The sequence below is a fragment of the Hyla sarda genome, chromosome 4, assembly GCF_029499605.1.
Source record: "Hyla sarda isolate aHylSar1 chromosome 4, aHylSar1.hap1, whole genome shotgun sequence".
Lineage (NCBI taxonomy): Eukaryota > Metazoa > Chordata > Amphibia > Anura > Hylidae > Hyla > Hyla sarda.
The window spans coordinates 309747689-309767090 of record NC_079192.1 but is presented as its reverse complement, the minus strand read 5'-3'; the positions used below and the strand labels follow the sequence as shown (position 1 = coordinate 309767090).

Below are 19402 nucleotides of genomic sequence, written 5' to 3'. Positions count from 1 at the left end.
GATATATTATTTGTCGAATCTTAGTAAGGAAAAGTATTTACTATCATACAGCATAAACTGGCTTACTGTGTATTGTTTTTAAGTTTGCACCAGTTTAAAGAAATGCAGTGTACAATGTTTCCTCCATTTGGTCAGGTAGCCAGTGTTAGGGCCCTAATACATCGGGTGATTATCTGCCAAACTGGTCAATCTCATCTTGTGTAAAAGGGCCAAGGATCTGCTGAAGAACAAGCAAACTCTGGTTGTCAACTGATTGGGTTGTTTTGACCCATAAAGTTATCATTGCTTTTCGGCTGCACATCTCCCATAGGGGTATGAGGCAAACAAGTGATGGCAGCAGGGGGTCGCAGAAAGGATGTAACGATCATTCATCCAGCCCTCCCCGCCCGATGCTTAAAGCTTGTAATAGGCTCTGTAAATGAGTAAACTAGTATATGTGAGCTTTTTAGTGATGGAATACAGTATATCATGTGGTGAGTCACGGGGGGTGCGATGTGAGGTGAGGGGCAGATGGTGTTGCTCAGGGGTAGTTGGTGTTAACCCCTTAGTGTTTGTGATGCCAGGGCGTGGTTTGTAACCACCCAAAGGAAATCCCATTACTCCTAGGTTAGGCAGGGGTAAATAATAGTCCAAGGCCAGGTTAAGGTTAACGGTAGCTTTACTGAAGTTGAACAGGTCTAACAGTCTTTACAGGGTAGTAAGGTTCCCAGAGAGGTGACCAGTAACACGAGGGACCTCGCAGCTTGCTGGGACTAGCAGTGACTTGACAGACTCTAGCACAGCCAGTTGACTGAAGATAGTGACAGCAGACAAAGATGACTTGACTTGGCTTGAGGCCTCCAGATGTACTGGACACTGGCCCTGAGACGTCTGGACTGGACTTGACCTCAGCAGAAAGTGAAACACAAGAGAGAGATAGTAGTAGTGTTGAGCGGCATAGGCCATATTCGAATTCGCGAATATATGGACGAATATTCGTCATATATTCGCGAATATTCGCATATTCGTTATCTCCTCGTTTTATTTTCGCATATGCGAAAATTCGCGCATGCGAAAATTAACGTATGTGAAAATTTGCATATACAAAATTAGCATACGCGAAAATTCGAATATGCGAAAAGTAGCATGTGCTAATTTTCGCATATGCGAATATTCGCACGGCAGTCTCACACAGTAGTATTACAGCCTTCTTTACACCACACAAGCTGGAAGCAGAGAGGGGTGATCACTGTGATGTGTACTGTGAAGAAACAAATAAAAAAAAAAAAAAAAAAAAAAAAACGAATATTCGTAATTACGAATATATAGCGCTATATTCGCGAAATTCGCGAATTCGCGAATATGCGATATTCGCGAATGATATTCGAATTGCGAATATTCGCGAGCAACACTAGATAGTAGTACCTCCCCCTCTCATAAAGGGGAGCTGAGCAAGGAGCCCATAGACCAACTGCGGGTCACCTGGTGCTCTCTGGGTAACAAAACATAGAACTTAAAGGGGTATTCCAGGAAAAAACGTTTATATATATATCAACTGGCTCCAGAAAGTTAAACAGATTTGTAAATTACCTCTATTAAAAAATCTTAATCCTTTCAGTACTTATGAGCTTCTGAAGTTAAGGTTGTTCTTTTCTGTCTAAGTGCTCTCTGATGACACCTGTCTCGGGAAACGCCCAGTTTAGAAGAGGTTTGCTATGGGGATTTGCTTCTAAACTGGGCGTTTCCCGAGACAGGTGTCATCAGAGAGGACTTAGACAGAAAAGAACAACCTTAACTTCAGAAGCTCATAAGTACTGAAAGAATGAAGATTTTTTAATAGAAGTCATTTACAAATCTGTTTAACTTTCTGGAGCCAGTTGATATATAAAAAAAAGTTTTTTCCTGGATAACCCCTATAACATGTGAAAACCCTTATCATGTGACTAACAATCATGTGACCATGTCACATGCATACTACACCCCTTCTAACCTGTCAAAATCCTCCACCGATCCAGCATCAATGTTTTAGCGGTTTCCTAATGGTCTTTGTTGAAGTGTCAACAGCAATGACATACCGTACCAGCACGTGACCGCTGCAGCCAATCTCTAGCCAGTGATTACTGGCATCACTGCTAGAGCGGTGGGGAATCTAATAGTTAAATAATGTGTTATCTGTTACTTATTTGATATGTTTATATTTTTATACTTTAAAAAAAACACTCTATTTATGGTATTTTTGCGAATGTGCGGACGGGCTACAGATTTGTTTTTGTTGTTCCACAACAATATCTGCAGTTTATCTGCCACGTGTAAACACACCCTTACACGTGTAATCCGAGTATTTCCTTATTTCATACATAGCATAGCAGTTGGAAGTTGTGTTACTTTGTCATTTTGTGTGTGACCACAAAATGAATGGCTATGAGGTTGGTCTTCAAATGACTCAATGAACACGATCTGCCTTTTTATGCGGAGGTTTAACCTTAGTTGGTATTGATGACACGTGAGTTGTAGCACAGGGACAGGAAGATGTTGAAAATATCAATGGCATGTGACCACAAATCCCAGTTGACTGCCCCAGCCTTCAAGCCCATGTGAATTTCTGTTCTCAATTGTTCTTGTGAATTTCCTACTTATTCTACTGGGGCACAAAGCCAAAATATGTCAGTAGAAATGAATAGCTATGATGAAGTATTTTTGATTCTGCTATTTTGTAAGCGGCAAATGTGGCCCAGGTGAACAAACATTGCACATACATCTCCAGTTGGCAACAAACGAAAAATATTCAAACAAAGGTAATAACAGAAATTAATATGGGCGTGTGTTCTCACATAGCATTGGACATGTTTACTTGGTATACTGTGGTATACCCTGGAGCGTGATTTGCTTTTTAGGGTGGCACATAACACATGTGGGAAAAGGTGGTAGGATAAAAACAGTGTTAACCATATACCGTATATACTCAAGTATAAGCCGAGTTTTTCAGCACGATTTTTCGTGCTGAAAATGTCCCCCTCGGCTTACACTCGAGTGAACTCTCCACCTGTGAATCCCTTCTCAGTGGTCTTCAACCTGCGGACCTCCAGATGTTGCAAAACTACAACTCCCAGCATGCCTGGACAGCTATCGGCATTCGTCATCATCCAGACCCCCCCTTTAGTTTTCTACTCACCTCCCCTTGGTGGAAAGGAAGGGTGAGCTGGTCCGGGCCATCTATGCTGCAGGGACCGTCCGGTGGGGAGGGTTAGTCATTCTGAGCTATCCATCTTCACCGGGAGGCCCTCTTCTCCTCTCCGGGCCAGCCCCGGACTAGTGACGTTGCCTTGATGCTGCCGCACAGGGAAGCCCCTGCACATGAACATCCCTGTGCATCGTCGTCAAGGCAACGTCACTAGTCCGGGGCCGGGCCGGAGCGGAGAAGAGGGCCTCCCGGTGAAGATGGACAGCCTGGAATGACTAACCCTCCCCACCGGACAGACCCTGCAGCATAGATGGCCCGGACCAGCTCACCCTTCCTTCCCAGCATGGCTGTCCGGGCATGCTGGGAGTTGTAGTTTCGCAACATCTGGAGGTCCGCAGGTTGAAGACCACTTATTGAAGGGATTGACAGGCGGTGATGATGAAGGGGGGGGGGGGGATGATGACGAGGGGGATGATGACAGGGGGATGATGACGAGGGGGATGATGACGAGGGGGATGATGACAGGGTGATGATGACGGGGGTCTGGATGATGACAGGGTGGTGATGACGGGGGTCTGGATGATGACAGGGTAATGATGATGGGGGTCTGGATGATGACAGGGGGATGATGACGGGGGTGTTAATGACGGGGGTCTGGATGATGACACGGGGGGGATGATGTATTTCCCACCCTAGGCTTATAGTCGAGTCAATAACTTTTCCTGGGTTGTTGGGGTGAAATTAGGGGCCTCGGCTTATATTCAGGTCGGCTTATACTCGAGTATATACGGTAGGTTTCTTTCATACTTCCATCACTCCAAAAACTGGTTAAATGGAAGCCAACCAAGCTGTTTCTTTGTATTATAAGCATAATGTTTACTGAGCACGTGATTTTTGTTTATTGCATAGGAACCAAAATATATCTTATTTCTTCCTACTGAAAATATACAATTTAGAGTAAGAAATAACAATAATGGCAATGTTTAGTGAATGCGATCTGCTTGTGACCACTTGTCGCACAGTAAAAACCTGTGGAGTGAGTATGCATTCACATGTTCTATTGTTGTCCTTGCCTGTGGCTTTTCAAGGAAAACAGACAATCTAATGTTTACCGCAATGACTAAGGACATCTGAATTTAACCCCTAGGACTGCACCCCGTATCTCCCTTCCACTTTTTTGCTGCCTTATCATTCAAATGTCCTGTAACCAAATGAGCTGTAAAAATGAATCATCTCTGTTTATTGACATACCTGGAATCTAATCTATGACACATTAGTCACATGTAAAGACTGTTATTTAAAGACCATCATGGTTCTCATGCAGTGTATATACAGTATATTGCGAAAGTCTTCAGACCCTTTCTCTTTTTTCACATTTTGTTATGTTGAGGCCTTGTAGTAAAAGCAAGAAAAATTAAAGGGGTATTCCGGGCAAAAAATTTTATCCCCTATCCAAAGGATAGGGGATAAGATGTCTGATCGCGGAGGGCCCGCCGCTGGGACGGCCGCCACGCCCCCTCCCATAGACATGAATGTTGGGGGCGTGGCGTGACGTCACATCCCCAGTCCCGGAAACCTGGAGGTTTCCGAAACTGGAGACGCAGCTCCCGCATAGAATGCGGGTGCTGCAGGGACATCGTGCGGGGTCCCAGCGGCGGGCCCCCATCGATCAGACATCTTATCCGTAGGGGATACATTTTTTTTGCCTGGAATACCCCTTTAAAGTTTACCCAATTAAAGAGGTTATTAGGGGGTGTCACTTATGTCCTAAGCTCAGATCCCTTAAAATAAATGGAGAAGAATTGTAATTCCACTGTTGTAGGAAAATACCAATAATTATTTTCTAATCTTGAGGACCCCTTCATTCAGCACTGAATACCCCATAATAACAATGTGAAAAAGGAAAAACTAAACTTTTGCATGCACATAAGTATTCAAATCCTTTGCTATGACAAATTTAGCTCTGAATCCTCATGTTTCTCTTTATCATCTTTGAGATATCTCTACACCTTGATTACAGTCACCCAGAGATAAAAATGGTAGTGCCATCTAAAAGTAAAAATATCTGGCGGGTATGGAGTCCCAAGCACACTTCATACACTGTTAACTAGTGTTGTTCGCGAATATTCGCAATTCGAATTTTACTCGCGAATATCGCATATTCGCGAATTCGCGAATATTCGCGAATATAGCGCTATATATTTGTAATTACGAATATTCGTTTTTTTTTTTTTTTTTTTTCCACAGTACACATCACAGTGATCATCCCTCTCTGCTTCCAGCTTATGTGGTGTAAGAAGGCTCTAATACTACTGTGTGAGACTGGTGTGCGAATGTTCGCATATGCGAAAATGTACATATGCTAATTTTCGCATATGCGAATATTCGCTTATACTAATTTTTGTGTATGCAAATTTTCGCATATATTAATTTTCGCACACACGAATATTCGCATATGCGAAACTAAAACGAGAATATTATGAATATGCGAATATTCGCGAATATGATGAATATTCGTCCATATATTCGCGAATATTCGCGAATTCGAATATGGCCTATGCCGCTCAACACTACTGTTAACAACCCCAGCGCAAGCATACTTGTTCTGGGTCATCAACAGTTTTAGTAAAGTTACCCGTTGTGAAGCAACGCCTCAAGTCCCATTGTTTTGGGTTTTCAACTGCACGTGAACCACCAAGAGCATCCCATTTACCACCAGCCAAAACATTGTGAACCAAGTAGTGTGGCAAAGGACAAGAAACTAACACCTGCCGTGCAGCCACCCCCCTTCTTTACAGTTTGTGGTATCCCCATGGGGGTACTAAGGACCTAAACACCACTATAGCTACTGTGAATAAGGTATGCTACAGAGGGTGGGACTACAATGACCAGCCAGCCCTGGCAACACCCATCTTCCGCCTTCCCTAAGGTGCCACAATAAAATGTGTCAGGCCAAGGAGCACCAGGGTTTATCAATTACATGGGTAAAAACAGATTTTCAAGAACTATAGGGGAGATTTATCAATAATAAAATAAATAAAAAAGGCGATCAGATTGGTTGCTATGGGCAGCTGCTCCAATTTTCCTCTGCAAAGGTTTGAAGAAATCTCCCCCTATGTTTTTTTTTTATATTCCACAACGAAATAAATACTGTATATCTTATTTTTATTTTTAACAGCAACCCTATTGACCGGCCACGTATAAGAATACATTGTGTTGGTAGGTGGATGGGACCTTATACAGGGAGAGGGGCCCAGCTGATCTATGTATTACAGGGCCGATCAATTATTTAAATGGCTGGCATGTGGTACTACATTTTCCCTGCTAAACTGTATATGGCCAACAGCAGCTTCCTCCTGCCTATTACAGCTGGTATCTGATGGTTTCTGGATTCACAACCCCAGTGGACAGCTGACCGACAGGCTGCATTTATTTAAAAAGGGAGTTGCTGATATGATGGTGTCACAGATGTGTGGTGCGATGGAGATATTGTGACATATATTAACTGATAGTATTAACTGCATGCAACACTGTTAGCACATTAGCACTGCTGCCACCAATCTGCGACTATTCTGAAAACAACAACCTAGGGACATCTTTACAGTAAGGTCCAAACTACTTTGTGGTAGTTAAAAAGTACCTGTCACCAAATAAACTGTTCTAAGCTACCTCAGGATATGTTCCCTAACTACTCCTAACACCCCTCCTGCCTTTAAAAACAATTTCAGAGCTTTAGAAACCTGTGTATCATACCTTTCTTCTTGCTCGCATAGTGCAATTTCCCAGCAGGAGAGAGTGGGCGTTTCCCAGCAGGCATGACATCATTGAAGCCTGCTGGGGGACCACTTCTGCCCTCACATGGTTGCAGTAATGAATGATGAATAGAAGGCCTCAGGCACTGTGCATGTTTCAGTCTGTGCAGATTTCAGTGAGTCTCTCCATCAGCTGTCAGTCTGTGCAGCTTTCTGTGAGAATCTGTGGAGCTTTTACTTTCTGTGCAGCTGACAATCAAGCGCAGTGCATCCTGAGTTTGGACTCCTGCCAGGCCGGGAGGAGACCAAACTCACTGTATTCATTGCAACAGGGAACAGAACAGAGCCACCTAGTGGCCGTTTTTTCTATTACAATTTAAACATGTTTATGTTGATAATTTTAAAAGCAAGTGAATGGGAAAGTGTCTGCAAATTACACAAGGAACACTATATTAAAAGTTTTATTTGGTGACAGGTACTTTTTAATGGTAAAGACCGGGGATCCATTAAACTCTGTACCCCAGTTTAGCAAGAGCCAAAAGAGTATGGCTTAGAGTTTTCCTTACAATATTCTCAACAAAAAATGTGACAATGAAATGTGACTTCTTATGAGAAAAGGATGATATACAGGCCTAAATTCTGACAATTACAATAGAAAAGGGCAATTGCCATAAATCCACAACAATGGCATTCAAATTAAAATGTTGTTTTCTGAATAAAACAACGTTTCCTGTGCCTTACCTCCTTTCTTTACAGATGTATGCAGAGAAGAACAAAGAGATTGGGCCAATAAAAGGCAACCTCTTCACCTAGGAGCTGTGGTGATACAGTATAATGTTTCACACCATGTTTTTAACTGCTCACACATGGGTGTGTTTTCTATGGTCTAAGACTGATGCACACCAAACAGTATATCACAACAATCATTGATGTGAAACCATTTATCTTACATTGGATTTTGGCTACTATCTTTTTGCAGCTCAGAAGTGCTGGATGTGCTTGTAAAACACAAAAATACATATTATCAGCTAAGGGTGGGTTCACACTACGTTTGTAGCGTACGGGTGCCGGATCTGGTTGGGAAGAGTGAAAACCGGCCGCTCCCGTATCCCAGCTGGATCCGGCCCGAACCCCAGTCATTTCAATGAGCCGACTGGAGTCAAACGCTGACTTTGGTTGGCTCATTTTTGCCCGTATATGGTTCTAAAACCGGACCTAACACCGTGATATACCGGGGTTTTAAGTCCGGTCAGAAAACCGCATGAGGGGCAAAAATGAGCCAATCAGAGTCAGCGTTTGGCTCCGGTTGGCTCATTGAAATTAATGTGGTTCGGGCCGGTGCCCAGTTTTCGCTCCTCCCAACCGGATCCGCCACTCGTACACTACAAACGTAGTGTGAACCCACCCTAAGGCTGGTATTCTAACAGAGTAGTTTTTCTCCATTTGTTAGTTTCAGATCTCAGCGGACCCAAGTTTGAAAACATGGGACCTAAGTCACTCTTTGATATGGAATGGTCTGTCAGGCTTGCATGGCATCACTGTCTATGGAACTGCTGGAGATAGCCAAGTGGTCAGACCCCTGCAATCTGTGCACTAATGCCCAATTCTCTGAAATACCCCTTAAAAGAACCGGCATAATATTGTAATATAGTTCTTACATAATAATACAATTCAATTCCCAAATACACTGGGTCATTTTTGTCTTCTTCTGGGTTCTCCTTCTTGGAGGTCCCCCTACCATTCCTGTAACCAGCATTTCTAGTCAATGTGCATTAACAATCTCACCACTGTCACCACTTAGATTTATTAGAATGTCTTCAGTCCCATTTACAAGTCAGGAAATTGAAGAATTGCAGATACACTTTTCCATTATAATATGTATTGTACAGTATATCTAGTTGTTTTGGCAGCTAACTTGCATTTATCAGTAACACGAACCATTACTATTTTAAAATCAACCATAAACAATACTTTCATTATTCATCCTTTTAAGCTTTAATTCTAATCAACTGCTTGAAAAAAAAAAATCAGAATAACTATTGCTATTTCTGAATGGGCCTTTAAAGAAAAGACGTCCTAATAAATGATTACAAAAAGAAACCATGACCCCACCCCCCCAATAGATTTTTTGGGCCATCTGTAATGATAATACATAAAAATTAAGCTGTCTACAAATATCATAACAGGATTACAGCTAAACTAATATCACAAGCCTTATGCTTGACATGCATACAGATGCCTACATTAAGTTTGGGAGATTATATCACAGAAACCGCCACTGTTTTACATAGACAGGATAATTGTGATGAGATAGTGTTAGCTTTTCTATGTTATCGTGGCAGTCGGATCTCTGCATTTTGTACTTTCACAAAGCCTATGATGAGTGCGTGTCACAATTTTATTACTGGCTAATTGTTATCATATAATCACTAAGGTTCACTAAAGTGTAAAACCTCAGGGTACATGTTCAGCTGTGACATCAGTCACGTCCTATTGCACATTTGTGATCTATTGTACAGAAAAAGGCTCTGATAAAACTCCTTGATAGTATAGAGCAGTGAAATCTGTTAGTGCTCTTAGGCTATGTTCACATCAACGTTGTGGAGCTCTGCTAGGGAGTTCTGTTACAACAACTAATAACGGGGCGGGGACCGAGGTTGTGACAGCAGGCATCAAGGGAACGTCATCCCATTCACTTAGAATGGGGTCAGTCTGGGTCCCGTTAGATGCCAATTATTTTACATGAGTTATTATTAATCTTTTGTAGGTGAAATACTTTTCACGTAGTATGGTAACACACACATATACCTCAGTATGGGGGATAACTAGTCGGACCACTGGGACTCTGCAGAGAACACAGGAAAAATGAGACAAGGAAGGTAACAAAGAGTAATACATTTATTCTAGGCTTAAATATTCCTGTATTCTCGGGAATGGCAGGTATCCTAGCAGTCAGACCCTTACTGATCCACTGGTTATCTCCTCTCCTGTCTATAACTTTGGAAAAGGAGAATAAACTTCTAAGAATTTTGTCTGAGATGCCAATATTAAAGGAGTAGTCCAGTGGTGACTCAGTGGTGAGCAACTTATCCCCTATCCTAAGGATAGGGGATAAGTTGCAGATCGCGGGGGGTCCGACCGCTGGGGCCCCCTGCGATCTCCTGTACGGAGCCCCGACAGCCCGCGGGAAGGGGGCGTGTCGACCTCCGCACGAGGCGGCAGCCGACACGCCCCCTCAATACAACTCTATGGCAGAGCCGAAGCGCTGCCTTCGGCAATCTCCGGCTCTGCCATTGAGATGTATTGAGGGGGCGTGTTGGCCGCCGCCTCGTGCGGGGGTCGACACCTGCTATCTGTGCCGAGAGCCGGGGCCCCGTACAGAGAGATCACAGGGGGCCCCAGCGGTCGGACCCCCCGCGATCTCAAACTTATCCCCTATCCTTAGGATAGGGGATAAGTTTTTCACCACTGGACTACCCCTTTAATAACTTTCCTCTAGTGTTCATAAATACTGGTGGTGATATATTAGGTCTTTTCAAAATGGTAGCTGGCTAAAACCAGACTGGCATGTATCTTTTCAGGGAACTCAGCCACTGGTAAGAATTGTGATACAAAAAAGAAAAAATAAGTTATAGTCACCATCAGTTTAATCCCCCCGCTGCTTTTATGCTGCTGCTCCTGTCCTTCCCACCAGCTTTGTACACATGGCTGCAGCAGTGATGGCCGTATAGCCCACACCTGGCCAGCAGGGTGTATACCTTTATTATATTAAATGTAAAATTTGTATTGCTTTTCAGATTAATCAAGCAGGTACTTTTCCAATTCATAATCTTATCTTTTGTACATAGTGTATTTGGTCTTTAATTTCTATCAAAGCAGCAAATGTAGCGAGGTAACAAACTGGCTGTGTAAATACAAAAACAATAAAAAGTTTTATCGCTAAAGATAAGAAAGGAATATAAAACTCTGTTGTCCACTTTGTTGCTATAACAACCGTGAAAACATTTTTAAATATTTCCCAGTTATAAAGTCAAGAAAAAAATCCTTTAAAGAGCATGTGCACATGGGCATATTATGCTTCTGAAACCCACCACAAACAGTGCATGCTGTCCATTTAAATGAATGACTGACAATGTAGAGCTTGAAAGGCCTGGGTCAGGCATAAAGAGAGACTTTCTCGTTGATCTTGTATTGTATTCACATGGCTTATTAATTGTTACAAACAACACTTTTCAAAAAATTGTCTATAGGCTGGAACCAGTCTTAAAGAGTACCTGTCATCAAACGATATTTTCTAAACTAACTCGGATAATATTCCCTAAATACTCCTTACACCCCTCCTGCCCTTAAAAATTTTTTTCGAGCTTTAAAAAGTGGTGTATCATACCTTTCCCCTTACTCACATTTTTTTTTCAGGAAGCTCCACGCCCCAAAGACATCCGAGGAGGAGGGGATGGGGTCGTCGCTGACTACTACCGCAATCTCTACGCCCCAAAGACATCCGACCCTGAAGCCGCCAAGAGGTTCCTGTCAGGGATCACTAACGTTGTTGATCCCGCAGATGCGGCTATGGACAATCCCTTGATGATGGGGAGCTGCTCTCTTCCGCTAGATCCTTTAAGCCCGGCAGGACCCCGGGCAGTGACGGTCTCCCGGCTGAGCTCTATGTAGCGCTGGGGGACCTCATCTGTCCGGACCTGTTGCAGGTGTACGAGGAGATGGTGGTGGGGGCAGAATGCCTCCGTTGTTGAGGGAAGGGATGATCACGATCTTGTATAAGGGGAAGGGGGAGAGATGTGACTTGAAAAACTGGCTTCCCATCTCTCTCTTGAACGTGGACTACAAGATCCTTGCCAAGGTGCTAGCCAAAAGGCTGAAGTCTGTCATCGGGCAGATCGTCCACCCGGACCAGACCTGCGGCATTCCCGGTTGCAGGATTGCGGAAAGCCTTGCCCTTGTGAGAGACACGGTCAGTCTGGATCAGGAGAAGGCGTTTGATCATGTCTCTCATGCTTTCATGGGTGGGGCTTTGCGCCAGCTGGGTATGGGGAAGATGTTTCGCTCATATGTTAACGTGATGTATCTTGACATTTGCAGCACAGTGCTGGTGAACGGCTGGAAGACTGACCCCTTTTCTATCCTTTCCGGCGTCAGAAAAGGCTTCCCTCTTTCACCTCTTCTTTTTGTTTGTGTTATAAAGCTCTTCGCTGAGTCTATCCGGCAGAATGGAGAGATCAGAGGGATCAACGCACGGGGACCATATCGCTACGAGGTCAAGTGCTCGCTCTACATGGACGACGTGACCGTCTTCTGCGCTGATCGTGTTCGGTGACTGCACTCGTCCAGACCTGCGAGGACTTCAGCAGAGCTTCGGGGGCAAAAGTCAACTGCAGGAAGTCGGATGCTATGCTCTTCGGGGAGTGGCACATGGCTTCTTCCGCCCCCTTCCCTTTTACTGTTAATCCAGACTTCATCCAAATCCTCGGAGTCTGGTTCGGGAGGGAAGGCGCGGCCCTCAAGTCCTGGCAAGACTGACTGGCTTAAATTAACTCAAAGATCGCACTTTGTAGTACCAGACAGCCCTCGAGGGCAAAACACTTGTCTTGTGGAGCTACAGTACACCGCACAGGCCTGGCCCCCCCCCTTGCCACCGTTTGCAAGGCCATCACCCAGACAGTATTTTGCTTCATCTGGGGCAAAATGGACAGAGTTAAACAAGGATCCTATCAAGGGTGGGAAGGGAGTCCCCGAAATCCCCACTCTGCTGCGGCCTTCTTTTGCATGTTTCAGCACACAGAGGACTTTGGTTGAAAAGAAAGGCTCCGCGGGCAGGTCCATGTCCTGCCTGTTTCTCCTGCCCCACTGGAAGAGGATCGGCTGGGACAAGTGGGACAGCTCCATCCCTTACAACTGGCACACTTCCTGGTTCTATGGGGATGTTGTCCGGTTCATAGGGGAACACCAACTGGAGGGACTCAAGCCCGACTTGTGGAAGCCTAAGACTTTTTACAAGCTCATCAGAGCCAAGGACTTGCTGGAGCTTGTTCCAGGGCTCCCTAAGGCCACGGCAGAGACTGTTTGGGACAATGTAGCCTCTGCAAGGCTAACCGATGGACACAATGATTTGTTGTGGATGGCCATTCAGGGGGGGCTATCTCTGAGGTCATTTATGCATGTCCACGGCCTGTGCAAAACCAGGTACTGCCCCAGGTGCCTCTATGTGGAGGAAACATCTATGCACATCTTTTGGCAGTGCCCCTTTGTGCAGGGCCTATTGAACGCTCTGGAACTTGAACTTAGAGACTCGGTACCCAAAAACAACCTATTGTACCATTCGGTGCTTTATGGACTTTTTCCTTGGGTTCACGACGGGGAGGCCATCCAGGAGGCCTAGTGCCATATGAACTGTTTTAAGGACGCTATATGGCTGGACAGGAATCGCCTCATCTGCTACAGTGAGAACAAGCCCCTCCAGGACTGCCGTAGACTGGTCCACAGCCGGCTTAGAGACTATTCCATCTTGGACTGTCCAGACGTCGATGAAGAAGAGGATTATTGACCTTCTGCTTCCCCTACCCCCCTAATGCATTTGCCCAGTAGTTCGACCCTGTGATCCGCCCTACCCCCTCCCCCCATTGATCCCACGCCCTCCCCGATCATAGAGTGTAATATGTTGTTGTTTTTCGACTTTGTTTCCACAATATTGAGTGATGGAGCGGAGTGTTAGTGTAGCATGTGGTACGGTGTATAGCTTAGGGAACCTGTGCTGTATGTTGTACTGTAATGCCCTCAAGTTTAGACTAACTATAGAACCAACTATTACACCAAAATGTTTTACCTCAAATTTGGTGCAGTTTTTGGCATACACTAGCAATAGCCCCTTCCAAAATCCTTCTTGTAAAGCCAGGCTCAAAAATGTCTAAAAAGTATCATAATAAATGTGGAACAAATCATGTAAGGGTGCATTCACACAACGTTTTTGCAATACAGTTCCCGCATCAGGTTTTTAATGAAAAATGGATTCCTCAAAACCGTACTAAACTGTATCAAAAAATTTTAACCTGTACATGGTAAAAACCGTATATGGTTTGAAAAATGATGTCCGGTTGCATCCGTTTTGTAAGAAATAAACGTATACGGTTTTACCTTCATTACGAATAAAGTTTCACTTGTTTGATTGAAATTTCAAGAAAAAAACTGTGCAAAGTCAAAAACCGTATGGTGCAAACCGGATGGAACTGTACGCACATACGGTTCTCTATGGTTCCCATTGACTCCCATGTTAAAAAAAAAGGACGTATACGGTGTCAATGTTTTTTCACCCGGACCAAAAACCGTGGTAGGCTACTATTTTGGGTACGACAAAAAAATGGGCAAAACCGGACAAGATGCAAAACGGATACAACCGGATGCATCGTTTGGCATACGGTTTTCAATGGAGAGTCAATGCATACGGTTTTCAATACAGTTCTGTATGTTTTTCAAATTGAAAATGTAAACGGAAACTGTATTGCAAAAATGTGGTGTGAATGCACCCTAAGTCTGTTTTTGGTGCAAATTGTTTCAGAATTCTGACACATTTCTGCCCCAGTGTGTTCACTAAAAAGTGGTACAATGATATATTGACATATATACAATAAAATATATATATCTATGTATACACAGGAGAGCCATGACTACCTCAGAGCTTAAAGGGGTTGCCTGTTGAAATTGATCTTGTCCCCTATCCCCAGGATTAGTATCTAATTGCATAGGTGGGGTGTGGGGGCGAACCTCCCGCAATCTACAGAGCACATGCTGTAGATGACATGTGCTCCATTTATTTGTACGGGAGCGCCGAAGATGCACGAGTGCATTATGTCAAAAGAAAAAGGGACAATTGTAGATTCCCATAACTTTTTAATATGAAAAGAGAAAGTTTACAATTAACAGTTTACAAAAAAAAAAAAAGCAATAACAACACTGCTTGCATTGATATTGTACTGTTATATTGGTATGTATTATCCAAGGGTAACTTATAACATAACTAGGAGATAGGGTAGCAGGACCAATGTGCACTTACACATGACAGTAGAAGGACAAGACACTTCCTTTCCTATGTTCTGTGAGGACGTTGGCAGAGGTATCCTGTGGGCACCCGAACACTGTTGTGGGGATGTTTTTATATATTTAACCCTTATTTAGCCTCATATTTTACTGGTATATGCCTATATATAAACCCATTATAGGTGGAAAAAAGATAAGTAAAATTAAACACTTTTGTACAGTTACAAAAAACTACACAAAAACAATCGAACAAGTTTTTATAGTACGCTTTATTAAATTGTACTTGTCAGCAGGAAAACAGTTGTATAAATAGTCGCATGGCTAGATAGGGGTAGTCTGCTAGGATTCTGGGCATACTTTTTTTTTTTTTTTTTTTTTTTATCTCTATAGTCTTTTCCAGGGTCAAGATATCAGCCTTTTTGTTGTTATGCAAATTAGGCTCAAAAGCCATGGGGGAATTCCTCAGCATGGCAAGACCCCTGGTAAGTCCAACCTATGTCCTCCTTATCTATTGATCAGTCAAATAGGGTAGGTAGGTGCAAGCGAGCCAGTGGGTGGTAATAAAGAGGACATGGGCTGGACTTTCCTGGGCTCTTGTTGTGCTGGGAAAGCCCTTTGAGAACTTGAGCTTAAAGGGGTTATCCACCATTAGGTGATTTTACTATGTACCTAGCAGACAGTAATGGACATGTTTAGGAAGGATCTGCGCTTGTCTTGGGGCTAAATGGCTGTGTCATTTGATTACTATAATACTGTGGCTAGCTTTTTGTGAACTGGTATTTCCTGTTTGACGTTTCTTTTTTTGACTACAAATCCCACAATTCCATTTTCTTCCCTCCCACACATCAGCCACCCCACCCATTGAAACATAAATGAGCTGCATCCAATCAAAAGACCTGTGGTTTTCAATCAGTGTGCCTACAGCTGTTGCATTAGTTGCAGTTGATCCCTCCACCCATTGAAGCAGACAGGCTTCCTGTCATCAGCTGACTAGTGAGTCAGGTCTCGGCCGCATTGCAACCTGGGAAAAATCTGAGACAACAGTCATTTTGTATGCTGATAAAAATAAATATTGGAGGAAAATTACAGAAAAATTTAGAGAAAACCGTCACACACAGGTACAGACACTATATTATAAACTACACTAACTTTACAGCCCCTGTAGCATAGTCAAATAAAAAAAAATCCTGGAATACCCCTTTAACTTGCATAATAATAATAATAATCAGACTTTGACTTCAGCGCTAGGAAGGACTATGGAGATTTTAAAGCGATTTAATTCTGATAATTTGTCTTATCTAGCCACACACACGCATACACCTATGTTTTTCTGCTGACAGGTCTGTTTTAAACAAACACCACATAAAAGTAAATATTTGGAATCCTGAACTGTAACAACCTATTCAGGGAATGTTTATTGTGATCAGTACATAGTGTAGATACTGTACATTCAACAGACCGTAAAAGTCAATGAACATTAAACATTTAGTTATGTGTATGACAAAAAAGGATCTAAATACAACTATGTTGACACTTGATATTTTTCAGCCATAAAAACATTAAATTACAAACTGTGCAGAATACAACTTTTTCTTCCTATGATATGTTTGCATTTAGGATTTTTAAAAATGTATGTTAAAAATGACTGTGGCAAAACACTGCTGGATACCTTGTGTAGTATACTAGGAGGATAAAAGAAGTTAGGTCGTAAGGTAGCAAACTAAGGCTTAAAACTGTGAGATATATTGTGTAGTATACTAGGGGGATAAAAAAAATTGATAAGGTAGCCCACTAAGCTTACATTCACATCTAGTTTTTTACACATGGTTGCCATTTGCATGCCATTGCGCCATTTATTCTCTATAGAAGCCACCAGATACCAGAGTATAGTTTTTGGTTGCTTCCACAGCTATCAAAGAGAATGAATAGAGTGACGGTGTGCATGTGCGACCCCGTCACTCCATCGTAATGGTAAATTTGGGTCTCAGTTCTCAAGACCGGGGAGAGAGGGGGCTCAGCAGTCATATGAAAAAAATAATTCAAATATTACATTGAACAAATGTATGGTAGACAGATCACTATTTAAAATGTTTGCAATCACTTCCACCATTTTGTCCTGTTGGGTGAGGCCCCAGTAATAAATGCTTGAGATGCCATGAGATAGAGAGCAATGGTGGGGGAGGAGAGGTATGGCTCCGCTCTCCCTCCTCAGCTCAGCATTCAGTCTTATGCATAAAAACACAAGAGGCTAATTGTAAAGTGTGAAAATGCCTTTAAGGGCAACAGTGACACCCGTAGAGGTGTTATTGTGACCTCTTATAGTCACTTTTATGGAAAAACAATCCAAATGGCTTGCTGCAGCCTTACTGCAGAAGTGGTCGCTGCAAATACAGTGAAGGAGTTTAAAGGACATCTGCAGCAAAAGACAACTTATCCCCTATCCACAGGATAGGGGATAAGTGTTTGATCGCAGGGGGGGGCCCGACCGCTGGGACCCCCGCGATCTCCTGCACGGGGCCACGGCTCTGACGCAGCTTTCCCATGTAGGAGGCGTGTCGGCCGCAGCATGACACCATGGCTGACACACCTCCTCCATGTATCTCTATGGGAGAGACAGAGATGCAGCGTTTGTGCCTCTCCCATAGAACTGTATGGGGAGGGGGCATATCGTCAACCTCAGAAAGCTGCTCTTAGCTGCCGGTGCAGGAGATTGCGGGGGGGGGGGGGGGGGTCCCAGCGGTCGGACCTCCCGTGATCAGACACTTATCCCTTATCCTCCTAGGCCAGTATCCTGATCACTAAGAGCCTATTTGGCTTTGGAATTGATGTCCCTTTATGCTTGGAGTGGGGTGTCTAGTGTGTTCTGAGTCCAGTGTGAACATTGCTCTTGATTTCCTGACCCGTTTACAGTTCTGACATTCAGTTAACCTGTATATCCCCTGCATCTCCTGTTTTTTTCTGCTGTATACTTATCCTCATATCTAGTCTTATTATCATATCTGCCGTTAATCTTGATTCTGGTTTCTGAACTGTATGTTAGTATGCTATATTCTGCCTAGTTTGTATTTATGTATCAGTTTGTTGGTTCCGTTAAATTCCTGACTTATTTCTCTACTTTGTTCAGTTCTGTTTGGTTTGTTGACTTCAACGCCAATGAACTTTAGCGCAGGAAGGGACCGAGCCCAGTTGTCAATCCATCTTTTAGGGTGGATGAGCAAGTAGGCAGGGAGAGTGGTCTTAGGGACAGCTTAAGTGCACACTTGTCCCTGCCCAACCTGTTCATGATATACACATTCTATGTTTCTAACACATACCTCCCTGATATTGGAAAAAAGAAACTCTATTGGCATACATTAGATCAATTGGACCAAACTTAAATGTTTGTTATGTGTGCCCTTAGTTTTTTTTCCCATGTTCCTCACACACACTGTAAATGTCCACATACTGCAGTGTGAACTTTGCCTAAAGTATAAATAAGAGTAAGCCTTAAAGGGGTTCTCTGGGGAAAAACATTTTTTTTTTTTTTTAAATCAACTGGTGCCACAAAAAGTTAAACAGATTTGTAAATTACTTCTATTTAAAAATCTTAATCCTTCCAGTATTTATCAGCTGTTGTATGCTACAGTGGAAGTTGTATGGTTCTGTGTGGCCACAGTACTCTCTGCTGACACCTCTGTCCATGTAAGGAACTGTCTAGAGTAGGAGCAAATCCCCATAGCAAACCTCTCCTGCTCTGGACAGTTCCTTACATAGACAGAGGTGTCAGCAGAGAGCACTGTGGTCAGACATTAAAGAATACAACTTCTTCTGGAGCATACAGCAGCGGATAAGTACTGGAAGGATTAAGATTTTTAAATAAAAGTCATTTATAAATCTGTTTAACTTTCTGGCACCAGTTGATTTGAAAAAAATTTTTTCCACTGGAGTACCCCTTTAAGAGTAAGCCTTCTGATGGGTTCCTTTTAAAGTGTAGCTACCAATGCAAATGTGTTATCCTGTGTTGTACTTTGATAGAACTCTACATTAAAAATGTTGCAACTCAGTCCATCATGGGAGCTTAGATGGCAGAAGCTTACATTACGCAAATGTCTGCAGAAGGCGGATAACCTGTATCCAGATTCCAAGAAGAGACCAACACAGTCTTTATTTTCACTTTGAGGGTAAATGAGACATAAAATGACCTATAGCCTAAACCATAACAACATTAGATAAGTAAATCAAAACAGTATTCAACAAGTCACTCAATATTGTGTATAGAATATGTTATTGAACAGTATAGGGTTATTTTAGAAATGCTGTAAACAACCAAAACTGGCTTTGTCTCATGGACATATACTTTGGGAACCGATAACATCATGATAAACAGTGTCTTGAAATGTAAGTTACTGCCACCTTCTTACATATGGAAATGCGCTATACTAATCCTTTTTAACATTTCCTAAGG

The 19402-nt window shown here is 43.0% G+C and overlaps 2 protein-coding genes across 3 annotated transcripts in view; one reads left to right on the top strand and one right to left on the bottom strand.

Moving 5' to 3' along the window:
• LOC130369494 (trichohyalin-like) overlaps window positions 1–3279 on the bottom strand; it is an 81322-nt gene extending 78043 nt beyond the window's left edge. Inside the window, exon 1 of the mRNA XM_056574832.1 lies at window positions 3152–3279. The gene's annotated coding sequence lies outside the window, so the exon portion shown is untranslated. The remainder of the gene's footprint in view (window positions 1–3151) is intronic.
• The window catches only part of LOC130369495 (uncharacterized), a 31117-nt gene extending 16628 nt beyond the window's left edge, over window positions 1–14489 (top strand). Inside the window, exons 1-2 of one of the 2 annotated variants that reach the window (XM_056574834.1) lie at window positions 11715–11881; window positions 12113–14489. In XM_056574834.1, coding sequence (XP_056430809.1) covers window positions 12314–13306 — 993 coding nt within the window. In that variant the 5' untranslated portion in view covers window positions 11715–11881; window positions 12113–12313 and the 3' untranslated portion in view covers window positions 13307–14489. Of the gene's footprint in view, window positions 1–11714; window positions 11882–12112 lie in introns of those variants that run through there. The other variant, XM_056574833.1, reaches the window with a different exon arrangement.
• The last annotated feature ends 4913 nt before the right edge of the window (window positions 14490–19402 follow it).